General features: G+C 46.9%; 1 protein-coding gene across 2 annotated transcripts in view; it reads right to left on the reverse strand.

The window, feature by feature from the left end:
* SUPV3L1 (Suv3 like RNA helicase) overlaps positions 1 to 13,271 on the reverse strand; it is a 1,718,675-nt gene that overhangs the window by 87,502 nt on the left and 1,617,902 nt on the right. For both annotated transcript variants that reach the window (XM_069610607.1, XM_069610608.1), the window contains exon 14: positions 12,096 to 12,244. In XM_069610607.1, coding sequence (XP_069466708.1) covers positions 12,096 to 12,244 — 149 coding nt within the window. The remainder of the gene's footprint in view (positions 1 to 12,095; positions 12,245 to 13,271) is intronic.

Here is a 13,271-nt window from a genome sequence, read left to right on the forward strand (position 1 = left end):
GGATGCCAACTAGCAGACTACTGCAGTAGTCTATCTTTGACCAAACAATAGCCATTGCTATTATTTCAGAGTTCTTTTGCAAAATGAATGGCCAGAGGTGAACCAGCAGCTTTACATAGTAGGCTGATGAAGAAACTAGGCTGCTCACATGAGCTTTCATGTTCAGGTTCTGGTCTAGTAGAAACACCTAGTGTTTGCACTTTCTTTTGTCATGATATCACACCCTGCGATAGAAAAATACTCATAGTCAGGCCCAAAATTCTTATTTTATTCTCAGTCCCTACTACCATCACCTCTGTTTTTTCTTTGTAAAGTGCTAGGCCGTTCTGTATCATCCAAGTCTGTATAAGGTCATAGACCTTGTTAATGGTACTTTCATCCTCCAGAAATATACCTGTTAGCAGGATGACACATTGAGTGTCATCTGCATAATTAGTAAAAGCCACACGATTGTTCTCGAGAAGGTTAAAAAAAAAAAAGGCACAGTAAAGACATTGCATAGCGAGGGTGACAAACAAGCACCCTGTGGTACACCATATGCTAAAGGCACTGGAATAGCTTCAGTGATCTTACTGCACACTCTACACCATCTATCACTTAGGAAAGAGATGATCCAGAGAGCAGCATTATCTGAGAAGTGAGTCACTTCCTTCAACCTAGTGACCAATAAAGCATGTTCCACCAGGTCGAAAGCTGCGGACAGATCCAACAGCACGAGCAAGGTGGTTTGATCTGTATCCATGGAGTCTAGTAGCCTGGATTTAAGGTCCAGTAATGCCGTTTCCCTTCCATGACCCAGCCTTAAACCTGATTGCCATTTATTTAAAATCATGTGTTCATTCCTGTACGTTAGCCACGCAATCTAACAATTTTAAAAGAAATGGAGTGTTGGATGATATGCCTGTAATTGGCTGCCGTATTAGGACACAGTCCAGGTTTCTTTAATAATGGGGTGATCCAGGCATTCTTAAGCCCCCCTGACAGATGATTTTCTGCAAAGGAGGCATTAACAAATTTATAAAAGGCACTGATCAGGTTAGGGGAGCAGGACTTTATAATCATTGCCGGGCAGGGATCCCCCTTTACAACTAGTAGGTTTAAGGTGGTCAATATTATTAGCCAGTTCAGCTTCCGAGACAGACATGAAGTTAAATTGACGATCTAACGGTTTTAGCACAGACATCACCCGATCACAGATGTCAGTTGCCATATTGATATTTGTCATTTTTACTTCAATGTCCTTTTTAATCCGATCTAGCTTTCCCCATCTTGAATCAGTGTACACCAAGCAGTATCTTTTAGCGGTATATTAGTACTCTTCTCAACAGGGGTTTCTAGCTCTTTCAATATTTTGAAGAGTATCTTGCATTCTTATTGGGACTGAATTATCCTCTTGTTGAATATATCTTTCTTAGCTGCTCCGACTGCTATCTTATAATCCTTCGCAGCTGTCTTATAAGCTACCCTCACACTCAAAACAAGCTAAAGGTGCAAGGGAAGTCTCTCTGATGTAGGTTTGGTAATAAGTGGCAAAAGCGTCTCTTTCAAGCAACCACTTATTTGGCTCCTTATACCCGATTCAGGAAGTTTCTGCACAAACAATATGTCGCACACCATTTAGCTCTTTCTAGGTTTCTTGGCACTAAGTTCACAAACCAAAGGGGTCTTATTCACAATGAGATGTTTCATCTAGTATTCTTCTTATAAACCTCTTTGATATTGCAGTGGACTACCTGGTGTATTGGTCCATCAGAAATCCTCCTGTGAGCTATTTAGGTCTATATATCCTTCCAAAATGTGTTTGTTCAGTTTCACAGCTTTCACTTGCCTGTTTTCACTTGCCTGTATTCTTAGAGTCTTTCATTCACTTGTTTTGCAATGTGTTCTGCAAAAGTAAAAATGTAAGACTATTTTTATGACTTCAGTGGACTTCCTGGCATACTCCACTGCCAAGAATTCTTTAGTATGCTTATCAGATCCCCTGGTATACTCCCCTGCCAGGTATCTTCCCACAATGTCAACATGCTTGTTTAACTTCAACTTGCTTGGTGCTTAAACTGCCAGGTCCTCTTTTAATCCGTTTCTTATCTGTCCACAATGTCTTATTCCTCTGCTTTTTCAAATGGATTGCCTAGTGTACTCCCTTGCCAGGAATCCCTTTCTGGGGCTTGCATATCCCCTGGTATACTTCCGTGCCAGTTATTTTCTTCCTAGATGCTCACTGCCTGATTTACTTCTTTCAGCAGGGCTTATTTTGTCAGTATACTGTCAGTATAGCACATTTGTATTCCCTCACGGTCTATACTTTCTTTGGCTTGAGGTACTACTTGTTCCAACCTTCCCCACATTGCTATCTTATACACAGAGACTTGTTCAAATTCAGCCTTTTAACTTCTTCAGTAATATTCATCTGCTTTTGATAACACTTTATCCAACCAACTTTCCCCATACTGATATCTCATGTATGGAGACCTTTCAAGTTCTGTCTTTTAACTCCTTTACTAATATTCATTGGCTTGTGGCAACACTTGCTCCAACATTTCCCATGTTGACATCTCATGCATGAGGAATTGGGCAAAGTCTGTCTTTGTATTCTATTTGGTTGGTATTTAAAATGGTCTTAATTGCTCACATGCCTGTCGGTACGCCCCGGGGTCCCCAACATCTCTGGGCAGACTCACCGGCATTGGTAGCTTTCCAGACCTGTGGCATGCTGCTGCGGTGGAGCTTCCATTCTAGGACGTTGGTTCCTGCTTTACAGACTTTCTTCCAGCTCTCCTGCCGGCCCCAAACTCACCCAGGGGAAAGCCTGTTTTTCTGGACGCGATCGTGCTCCAGGTAGCTTTGCTCTTGCTGCCGGTTCGTCAGCAGTACTCCATTGGTGCCTGGTGTGCCTTCTGTGAACTTGTACCACACCGGTAGGTACTGCCTGCGAGCGGCGGTCTGAAATTGCCTGCCTTTTCAAGCATGGTCTGCTCCCCTGCTGCTGCCTTTCCCTCGGTTCCGGTTCCTTATTCTGTGGCGTTTCTCTCTTCCTCCAATGAGGACACTCTTTTTAAATGCCCCACACACTTAGACCTCATCACAACAACTAACTCAGTTCAGTGTTTCCTTTGATCCACATTAACTTCTTCTCCCTCTTCCTCGTCTCAGTACTTGAGGCTTTAAGGAAGTTGGAGTCCATAGGATTTATAGTGATTTCGTTTAGGATTTCTGGTTAGCACAAAAACAGACAGGCAATGCTAGGTGTGTATTGTGTGGATATGGGATATGAATGGTATTCTGCTTAGAGTGCTTTGCAGAAAAGGGTTTTTTGGGTTTGGTGACAAGCGATCAAGAATCTTGGAATCATAAGGTCTTATTCTCTGGGAAGGGAAGAGTATTGCGTCTCTCTTGATTGCGTCACACCCCTCCCAGACAGTGGTCTGCCAGGTGATCTGCCCTCTGAATACCATCCCTAGGGTCAGGATCAGGTAGCAGCTGCCCTCCCATGGCCACATGGGAGGAGATCTTTGGCCAGGGTTCAGTGAGCACTCCACAGGATTCATCAAATATTGGTCTGGAATAATTTGCAATTATAATTGGGTCCATCTATGAAATACAGTGCAGCCGGTTTTGAAACAGAAAATAAAATATAACTGCATGCAGATTTGCTTTTTATAGCAAAATATCCAGTCTCATGGTTCCAACAGATCTTGAAACGGGCAGTGGAATGCAGTCAATATTCCAGTTACAAGATCAGCTGCATAAGAAAGAACTGCTGTCATTAACTCACTGGATTATTCTTTACATTTAATACTCTTCAGTGGTTGATGAATTAATTTCCAAAATCCAGTTTTAAGTTGCACCAAAATGTGTGAGTGCAAGTATGATCATTGAGTGGGTAATTTTTATCATCTAGTACGGCTGCTGCTGACGATATTTTGCCACAAAGTGGCTTTTATAAGCTTCTTGAATTTTGGACAAGACTTTTCATAGTGTTAGTCACTGTGTGATATTGGACTCTGTTTTATATGGAAAATCATTATTGGACTACTAAGAAGCTGTGTTTGCTATCTTTCATCTCTACTGATTATGGGAAATTGATAGGGGATGTGGGGAAGGGAGGAGAGGGTTTTAGACATGTCTACAACTTATTGTGCAACATCTGAAAAGTAAAAATTCTCAAAAAAAGGGTTCTGGACAATCCAGCATTGTACTGTTCATTTTCACTCATGGATGGCCACAGAAAACACTTTGCAAGCGTGATGTATTAGAATGTGCGGGAATGGGTTGAGGAGTATATGTTATTTGACCTCCAGCGGATGCACGGACAAGGCTCTCCAATGTGGACTACATTTTTACATTGTTTTTCGTGCATTAAAAGGCTGTGTACCTTAATGATCAATATTTATATCTTGCCTTTGTGGATATAATAAACAGCCTTTAAGTTGGATGATAGGCTGCAGCTATGGGAATGCTTTGCACACCTCAACTTGAATGAAGCACTGTTGAACCATATTATGAAGTTGTAATTACATTTATTTCATAAGAACTATTAAGTGGTTCACTAGTGAATGCAATGGAAGTCCAAGGATGCACCCCTACTCCTTTGACTTTTCACTTGTATCAGAAGAACAAGTTACTTTCTTACCTGGTAATGTTCTTTCGATGGGATGGTCCGACGACTTATTCCATATCTATGACAGGTAATGTCCACAGCTGTGCTGCTTCGGAAAATCTTTGGCGTCTGCGTCCTGCGTCGATGAGCCGTCCCCGAGGACCTCCTCCAACGGCCGACGTCACCCGATGTGATAAGTAGGACGCACGACGCGCATAGCCTCAGTTATAGTTTTTTCCCAGAACGTGTGCCACCAGTTTTCTGCCAGTCAGACACACAAGGCCTTGCGGAACGCAAGCTGCAATCGCAAAAGAAATTCGGCAGGGAGGGAGCGATATGGAATACGTCGTCGGACCATCCCATCGAAAGAACATTACCAGGTAAGAAAGTAACTTGTTCTTCGAGGGGATTGGGTCCTCCGACGTATTCCATATCTATGACAGACTCCCAAAGCAGTACCAAGCAAGGAGGTGGGAAAGAATTTAGAATACAAATTTAGCATGCCCAATCAAATTGCGGAATAGAGAACTGCCTTGCCAAAGGTCAGATCTTGCCCCCTGATGGAATCGAGGGAATAGTGACGTACAAAAGTATGTACTGAAGCCCAGGTGGCTGCATCACAGATGTGACGAATAGGAACTCCTCTCTGCAGGGCAGTAGACGCAGCCACTCCTCTGGTAGAATGGGCCCGCAAGCCAGCCGGAGGGTCCTTACTCGCAAAGCGGTAACACTCGGAGATAGCTAAAATAATCCAACGAGACAAAGTCTGTTTCGTCACAGCTTGTCCCAAACGCTTTCCAGCGTAACCAATGAAAAGTTGATCGTCCACTCTGACCCGGGACATGCGCGAGATATAAAAGCTCAATGCTCTCCTAGGATCAAGCCTATGGAGCTTCTCCTCTTCCTTACCAGGATGTGGAGGAGGATAGAACGCCGGAAGAACAACCTGCTGGCTCAAATGAAATTCCGAAACCACCTTCGGAAGTAAAGAAGGACGAACTCTAAGGACAACCCTGTCCTTGTGAAATACAGTGAAGGGTGGCTTAACTGAAAGTGCCTGTAACTCACTCACTCTGCGAGCGGAAGTAACCGCAACTAAAAACACAGTTTTCAGAGTTAACAGCCTCAAAGGGCAAGAATGTAAAGGCTCAAACGGAGCACCCATAAGAAACTTAAGAACAAGGTTCAAATCCCAACCTGGCACCAAAAAAGGTGACGGAGGGAACACATTAGTGAGCCCTTTCAAAAACTGCGAAATTAAAGGAATCTTAAAATAGGAACACTCTTCAGACGAGCGCTTAAATATGGACAGCGCCGCCAGGTAACCTTTAATGGTCCCCACTTGCAAGCCCCTGTGGGCCAAAGAAAGCAAAAAAGACAAAACCATGGGAATGTCGCATTCAAAAGGATCCTCATTCTGAACTCTGCACCAGTCGCAGAACTTTCTCCAACGACAACGGTACAGAGACTTAGTTGCCGGCCGCCTGGCCAAGAGCAACACCTCCATCACGTCTTGAGGGAGGTCCCAATCCTTATACCTCAACCTTTCAGAAGCCAAGCGTGAAGATTGAGGGATCTGACCTCTGGATTGAGAACCTGACCCCCCTCCCGTGAGAGCAGATCGTCTCGGTAGGGAAGACGACGTGGAGGGCAGATGGACAAGTCTAGAAGGTCCGGGTACCACATCCTCCGGGCCCACGCCGGAGCAATGAGGATCATCCGGGAACCGAACCTCCGTAACCTCCGCAACACTTGCGGGATGACGGGGACTGGAGGAAACGCGTACAGCAATGGGAATGACCACTCCACCACGAACGCATCTCCTAAGGCTACTTTTGGAGGAAATTCCCGCGAGCAGAACCTCTCGCACTTCCGGTTGACACTGGAGGCGAAGAGATCCACTTGAGGGGTCCCCCAAAGGGCGAAGATCTCCAGGAGAATCTCCTGAGCCAGCTCTCACTCGTGAGAGATCGTGCTCTGCCTGCTCAGAGCGTCCGCCGTCTCGTTGTCGTCTCCGGCCAGATGAACTGCCGAGATCGAAACTTCCTGCTGGATGGCCCAGAACTCGAGCTGCATCGCCTCCCTGCACAGCAGAAGTGACCCTGCCCCCCCCCCTTTTTGTTGAGATAGTGCATGGCCACTGTGTTGTCCGTCAGAATCAGGACACTCTTCCCGCGCACAGTCGGCACAAAAGCCTTCAGGGCTAGCCTGACGGCCCTCAGCTCCAACAGATTGATATGGAGTCTGGACTCCGACAGAGACCAACACCGCTGACTGTCAGCTCGTTGGCATGAGCTCACCATCCCGTGAGGGATGCGTCCGTCATGATCGTCACCAGGGCAGCCAAAATGGGGCACCCTTCATCAGATTGCCCTCGACGGCCCACCACAGAAGGTCCCGGGCTACCGAGGGCAGCACCTGAACAGGGTCCGACAGCCTGCCGGAGGACTGAGACCACTGGAGCTTGAGTGCCCACTGCAAAGATCTCATCCGCAGACGAGCCTCTGGCACCAGAAGAATGCAGGATGCCATGAGGCCGAGCAGTCTCAAGAATTCGGACGCTGGGAGAGTCTGGGCAAACAAACTTGTGCACCATCTGCTGAATCTGAAGAGCCCTCACCGGAGGAGGAAAACACTGCCCGAGGGACGTGTCGAGCACTGCTCTGATGTACTGGAGCCGCTGCGTTGGTGTCAAATGGGACTTCTTTAAATTGAGGGAGAAGCCCAGCCTGTGAAGGGAGTGGCAGGTGACGGACAGATGATCCAGGACTTGCTCGTGAGAGCTCCCCCTGATCAACCAATCGTCCAGGTCGGGTTAGACGTGAATCCCCCCTTTCCTGAGATGCGGTGCCACCACCACCATGAGCTTGGTGAAAACCCTCGGGCGGAGGTCAATCCGAACTGAAAGTGTGAGTCGCGAACCTCAGGTACTTCTTGTGCTTGGGATGGATCGGCACATGGAAGTAAGCATCCTTGAGGTCGAGAGACACCAACCAGTCCTGAAGTTGAAGGGCCTGGAGGACTTGAGAAAGAGTCACCATCTTGAACTTGTCCTTCCTGAGGAGTTTGTTCAAACCGCGCAAGTCCATGATGGGTCTCAAACCCTGTCTTTCTTCGAAATCAAAAAATAAGGGGAATACCATCCCTTGTTCCTCTCCGCTACAGGCACGAGTTCTATGGCGCCTTTCTCCAGCAGGGCTTGAATTTCCTGCGCAAGGAGCGGATCCGGGCTCTTCAAAGAGGTTCCCTGGTGGATTGTCGTGAGGCCTCTGCCGAAAAGGAAGACAGTAGCCGTGGGTTATGATCTCCAGAACCCACACATCCGAAGAAATGGCTTGCCACTCTACAAGATGCTGCGCCAGCCTTCCCCCAACCCGCGAACCATGGGACCTGGCCTCATGACTGAGTGGTAGCGGCTGCGGCGTTGCCTGAGGGCAAAGAGGCAACGGCCCGAGCGGCCTTGGCACCTCGAGTACCTTTGTTTCCACCTCTGGCACTCTTACAATGGCCTCTTTGACTGCTAGCTCCCCTCGCTTTACTGCAGGACGAGTAATAGCGAAAGGAACTTCCCCTCCATTGCTGTCCCCTAGGACGAAAAGGCAGAGGTTGACGAACTGCAGCGCCCAGCAACTTCGCTGAAGCTTTGGAGGTCTGCAACCTCTCAAGGCTCTCGTCAGCCTTGCTGCCAAAAAGGTGTTCACCGTCAAAGGGCATGTTGAGGAGCCGGGACTGCACATCAGGAGCGAACCCAGACTTCCTCAACCACGCAAACCTGCGCATTACGGTGCTCACCGCCATGGACCGGCTGGCACAATCCGCCAAGTCCAAACCCGACTGAACGGCCTCACACATGGCATCCTTGCCATCCTGAACCATAGCAAGGAAACCATCCTGTTCGTCCCCTTCAGGAATATGATCAGCCGCTAATGCAACACAGTTCCACAGAGTGTGTGTGAAACGAGACAAGGCACATATGGAGTTGGCCGCCTGAAGCGCCATACCCCCAGAAGAAAACACTTTCTTCGCCCAGCCGTCAAAACGTTTGTCATCCCTATCCAGAGGGATGGTAGGATACAACGCCTGCTTTGCCGGGGCCGTAGCCGCCTGCACCACCAAACTCTCTGGGGTGGGATGCCTAGACAAGTAGCAGGGGTCAATACTGGCTGGACGGTATTTTCGCGACAAAGACTTGCCCACTGCCGGGAGACTCTCCGGAGCAGTCCAAGCCACGACACCCTTCTCTGCAAAGCCATATGAAAAGGCAAAACCGGGTAAGTGGGTGGACCGAGATCAAGGATGTCTGTGAGATCATCCTGAACGAACTCCCCTGGGGGAGCCGACCAACCCAAGTACTCGGTAACCCGAGACATAAGGCGCTGACATGACGAATCGGCATGAGTGCCAGGCTCCGGCCAACAAAACTCCACCTCCGGAGAGGTGTCCAATCCACTGGCATCATGCAGTGACTGCTTCAGGTCATCAAGCTGACTAAGGCCCGAGATAAGTTCATCCGGAACTGTAACCGGAACCAGACCGCCATCAGAGCCTTCATCACCCTCTGAAATGTACTCCAGGTGGGGAGAGGAAGACCTCTGCGGACCAAAGCAGTGCCGGACCTTAGCCATAGCCTTTTTAGGGGCAAACCCCGTGCCACGGGGCCCCTCCGACGCCACCGCCTCGAAAGGCGTCGAGGGCGCTGAGCGAGTCGGCGCCGGCAGAAAAGACGTCGAGGGCGCCGAGCGAGTCGGCGCCGGCATCGACAGAAAAGGCGTCAACGTCAACGAATCAGCGTCAACGTCAGCTGCAACGCCTCCAGAATCAGTGGCGTCGACACAGTCCTCGAAGCCGGAGCTCCGAGCGTGTCTCTCGACAGCCTGGGCGCCGACGACCCCCTCGAAGACGGAACCTCGAGAGTAATCGTCGACGTCTTCTTTGAAGACGGCACAGGATCACGCGGTCTCGAGCGCGTCGAGGACCGGGACCTGGAACGGGCATGGCGAGAACGGCTACCGTTGTCCGAGCGGGACCTCTCCCGCGAGCCGTGCCAACCTCCCGAGCCCGATGGCGTACGGGCGGTGTCTCTCGACCGGTGCTGACCGACCCCACTCGGAGGCGCAGACGGACCGGTGCCCTGCGATTCCAGAATCGCTAGCATCTGCTTCCCGAAGGAAGCCCATTCCTCCGGTGTCGCTTGCATGGAGGGATAAGCGACCCGCCGACGGGCGGAGTCCTCGGAAGAGGACGGGGAAGGCGACCTATGCCGGCGCTTCCTGGAATGCCTAGAAGAGGCGGAGGAGTGGCGAGACCGACTCCTGGAAGGAGACCCACCAGACTTCCGATGGCGACGCGGAGAGTCACCCCTCGAGTCATCGGTCGAAAGCCCCGCAGACCTCGACTTCCGGGGCTTAGACACCCGACCTACCGACAGTTTCTTCTTGCGTTCTCGCAAGGCCTTCACAGTGAGCGACTGGCAGTCGACACAGTCGTCCGCATCGTGGGCTTCCCCGAGGCACCAGAGGCAGGGGTCGTGCGAGTCCGTGACAGACATTTTGGACCCACAGTCCCCGCAGTTCTTGAAGCCCGGACGCGGGGTCGAAGATGAGAAAGACATCGCCACAAACAAACCGAACAGGTTCAACGAACCGAGAAAGAAAACAGTAACTCCAACGAGTCGAGGCGTACCTAGAATCACGAAGCGAACACGTTCACGGAAAAAACGGAACTGAGGCTATGGGCGTCGTGCGTCCCACTTATCACATCGGGTGACGTCGGCCGTCGGAGGAGGTCCTCTGAGACGGCGCATCGACGTCATCGACGGAGGACGCAGACGCCAAATATTTTCCGAAGCAGCACAGCTGTGGACATTACCTGTCATAGATATGGAATACGTCGGAGGACCCAATCCCCTCGAATGAAATGTTATCTGACATTACTCAAGTGACCAGGGACACCCTTTACATTTTTTTATGTTGGAGAAATGAAACATAAAGATCACGTTTTATATGTTATACTTTAATGGTGCTCAGTTACTGTCTGTTAATTACTTGGGAGTATGTTTCTTCAAGTATAGGGATGTACAAAGCCTATTAAAAAGCAACATGCAGCTGCCTAACAATTTGGTTAAGCAATAATCTGCTCTGACATCACAACCAATTAAGCCCTCCTAGAGGCAGCTCTGAAGGCATATAGAGATAGGCCAATGGCCCAAAAGGGGTATGCCATAGAAATATGGGGCTATGGACATTCAAATGATTTACAAGCAGTCCAGAATGTATTTCACCATGATTAGGAGTTTCACCAGGAACTTGAGAAAACTATTTTTAGCAGTTACTGAGACAACACAAACTCAGGATGTTACTCGATGCCCCATACAAACACTGGTGTGAACTGATGAAAGGTAAACAGGTAAAAGTCAACTTTGGGATGTAAAGAACTGGATAAATCATGTAAAAGTATATATCATTATTGAACTGGACATTTTGCACTGGTAGCTGGAGAAAGATAGCGTCCTGGACGAAGGTTACAAGTTAAAGAGTTTGGCCCAAACATCTACTGATGTCCAGCAGCAAGTAATCTGTGCCAAGAAAACTCAGCAGACAGCATATGTAGGGCACTCTACAAATTATAAATTGCAGAGTAAGGTCTTTGGTGTTCATGATCATAGTAGGTGTATGAATGAATATTTAGATTTTACCAATTACCTTTAACAAATTATCTTGTACAGGAGAGGTAAATCATGTTTTTTAAGTATTGCAATTGTGATGGTTCTGCTGATGAAACTCAGAATCACTTATTAATTTGATAAAACTGTAGTCCTTTGTAAATCCTTCTACAGAAATGTATAATTTCTTGAGCTACATTAAAGTATGTTTAAGGAGGGGGCATTTTCACTACATGGTACAAATGATTACCTCTGGGATTATTCTTTTTAAATGTATTTTTTTATTCCAATTGTATTGCACGTTATGTCGGGCATTTAATGTTCCAGAATTTCGTCTGAAACACAGCCTTCTGTATAGCAGGTTAGCACAAATACAAAGTCAAGTTTCATTTTTGTGCACATCTAGAAAGCCTGATTTGCTGGAATTTGGTATAGTGCTCATCTAAAAATGTAGCCACTAACTGACTAAAGGCTAGTTAAAGTCAACAAAAAGCGATTTGTTGTTTTTTAGCATGTCAGATTTAGGATAGCCTTGAGTAATACTGTCCGAGACACCAGTCCCAAACGAAGGAATAGTATTGACTTTGAAGTAAATTGGGGTCAACAACTCTTTCCCCACTTACCTCCCATATACATGCATGTATGCCTTGCTGAAAAGAGAAATAAATGTAAAAAAACAAAAAATGTCAAGCTAAAATTACTAGCGTACACAAAACATGCACAACGTTTCACTAATGTTTAATCCGGTAATTTGTCCATCAGCATTGCATGCAACAAATATTACAAATTACAATATGTTGTCTATTTTTAATCAATATACGTGTGCATATATACCTTAACCACAGATAGAGATCAAGAACATCGTGAACAGCTTCTAGATGCATAAGCTCCTTTATATTTTTTGGTGCGATAAGTGGCCAGTTAACATGTCTGCACACCCAATCAAATGTCAGAGGCTCATTTCTGCTGAATTGCCTGGCAAACTAAGAAAAGAAATAATTGAAATAATTGTGACAATTCTTATCCAAATGTACATTTTTATGAATATAAAACAATCATATCCATTTATTTGAAAAGGTGTGTGCACAGCCATTGCGGTGTTGTGATAAAAATGTATCTAAATAGATGAGAATCAAGCATGTTGATAGACAATAGTAACCTTCAACGCAGGCATAACTTCAAGAGCTTTACCCAAGTACACTTCCATAGCAAATGAGACCTGGCGGAGTCCCAGGTGCCAGAAGTGCACCTCTGGTAGAGCACACAGGTGGATCACAAGATTGTTCACCTTAATGTTCTTGAAGGATGGCAAACAAACCTTGAAGACGACGTACTATGCTCCTAATGGGTGTACCCCTAAAGTTGCTTGTTCTGCTTCCACATTCGCAAAACACCACTCGTACCCACTGCACTTATCTCTAAAAATAGATCATGGTTATTTACACGTATAGAAAAGTAGAATCTTCAGTGAAAAACACAAATTCACAAAGAACAATTAAACCCACTGTTACTCACGTGATGGGGGTTAGTATTAAAGTGACGTGATGAATAAAAAACAGTTAATCACTGTTAATTGATTTGTTTTTTTAGGTGAGAGACATCCTGCACTTCGACATGCCAACAGTCTGTTACTAGATATTCACCAATGCACTACATCCCCGACTTATTTTGAAGCAGATAAACCTGTGATGTTCTTGACCTAGTTCACAAATCAACCAGATTTTCTCTCTCGCAGCATAATAATGTCGACGCAACCATGTTTTGGCCACAATGTTGCGGGATCCGAATGCCTATGTGCGTTCCTTAGTTATATCTTCGCCCTTCAATCAGGATAACAATATTTCACATCAAAACCCCAATTCACCCATGTCCATTATCATTCACCTCCAAGTCAATCTTCTCACACGTTTTCACCTAAAATAAAACATACTTGTGAATTCTTTTTGCCCACCATTATGCTACCAAATAACCCTTACTCCCAATGGAGCAGAACTGCACTCACTTTCACCA

The sequence above is a fragment of the Ambystoma mexicanum genome, chromosome 8 (assembly GCF_040938575.1).
Source record: "Ambystoma mexicanum isolate Mex_15411 chromosome 8, UKY_AmexF1_1, whole genome shotgun sequence".
In the NCBI taxonomy this organism is placed as follows: Eukaryota; Metazoa; Chordata; class Amphibia; order Caudata; family Ambystomatidae; genus Ambystoma; species Ambystoma mexicanum.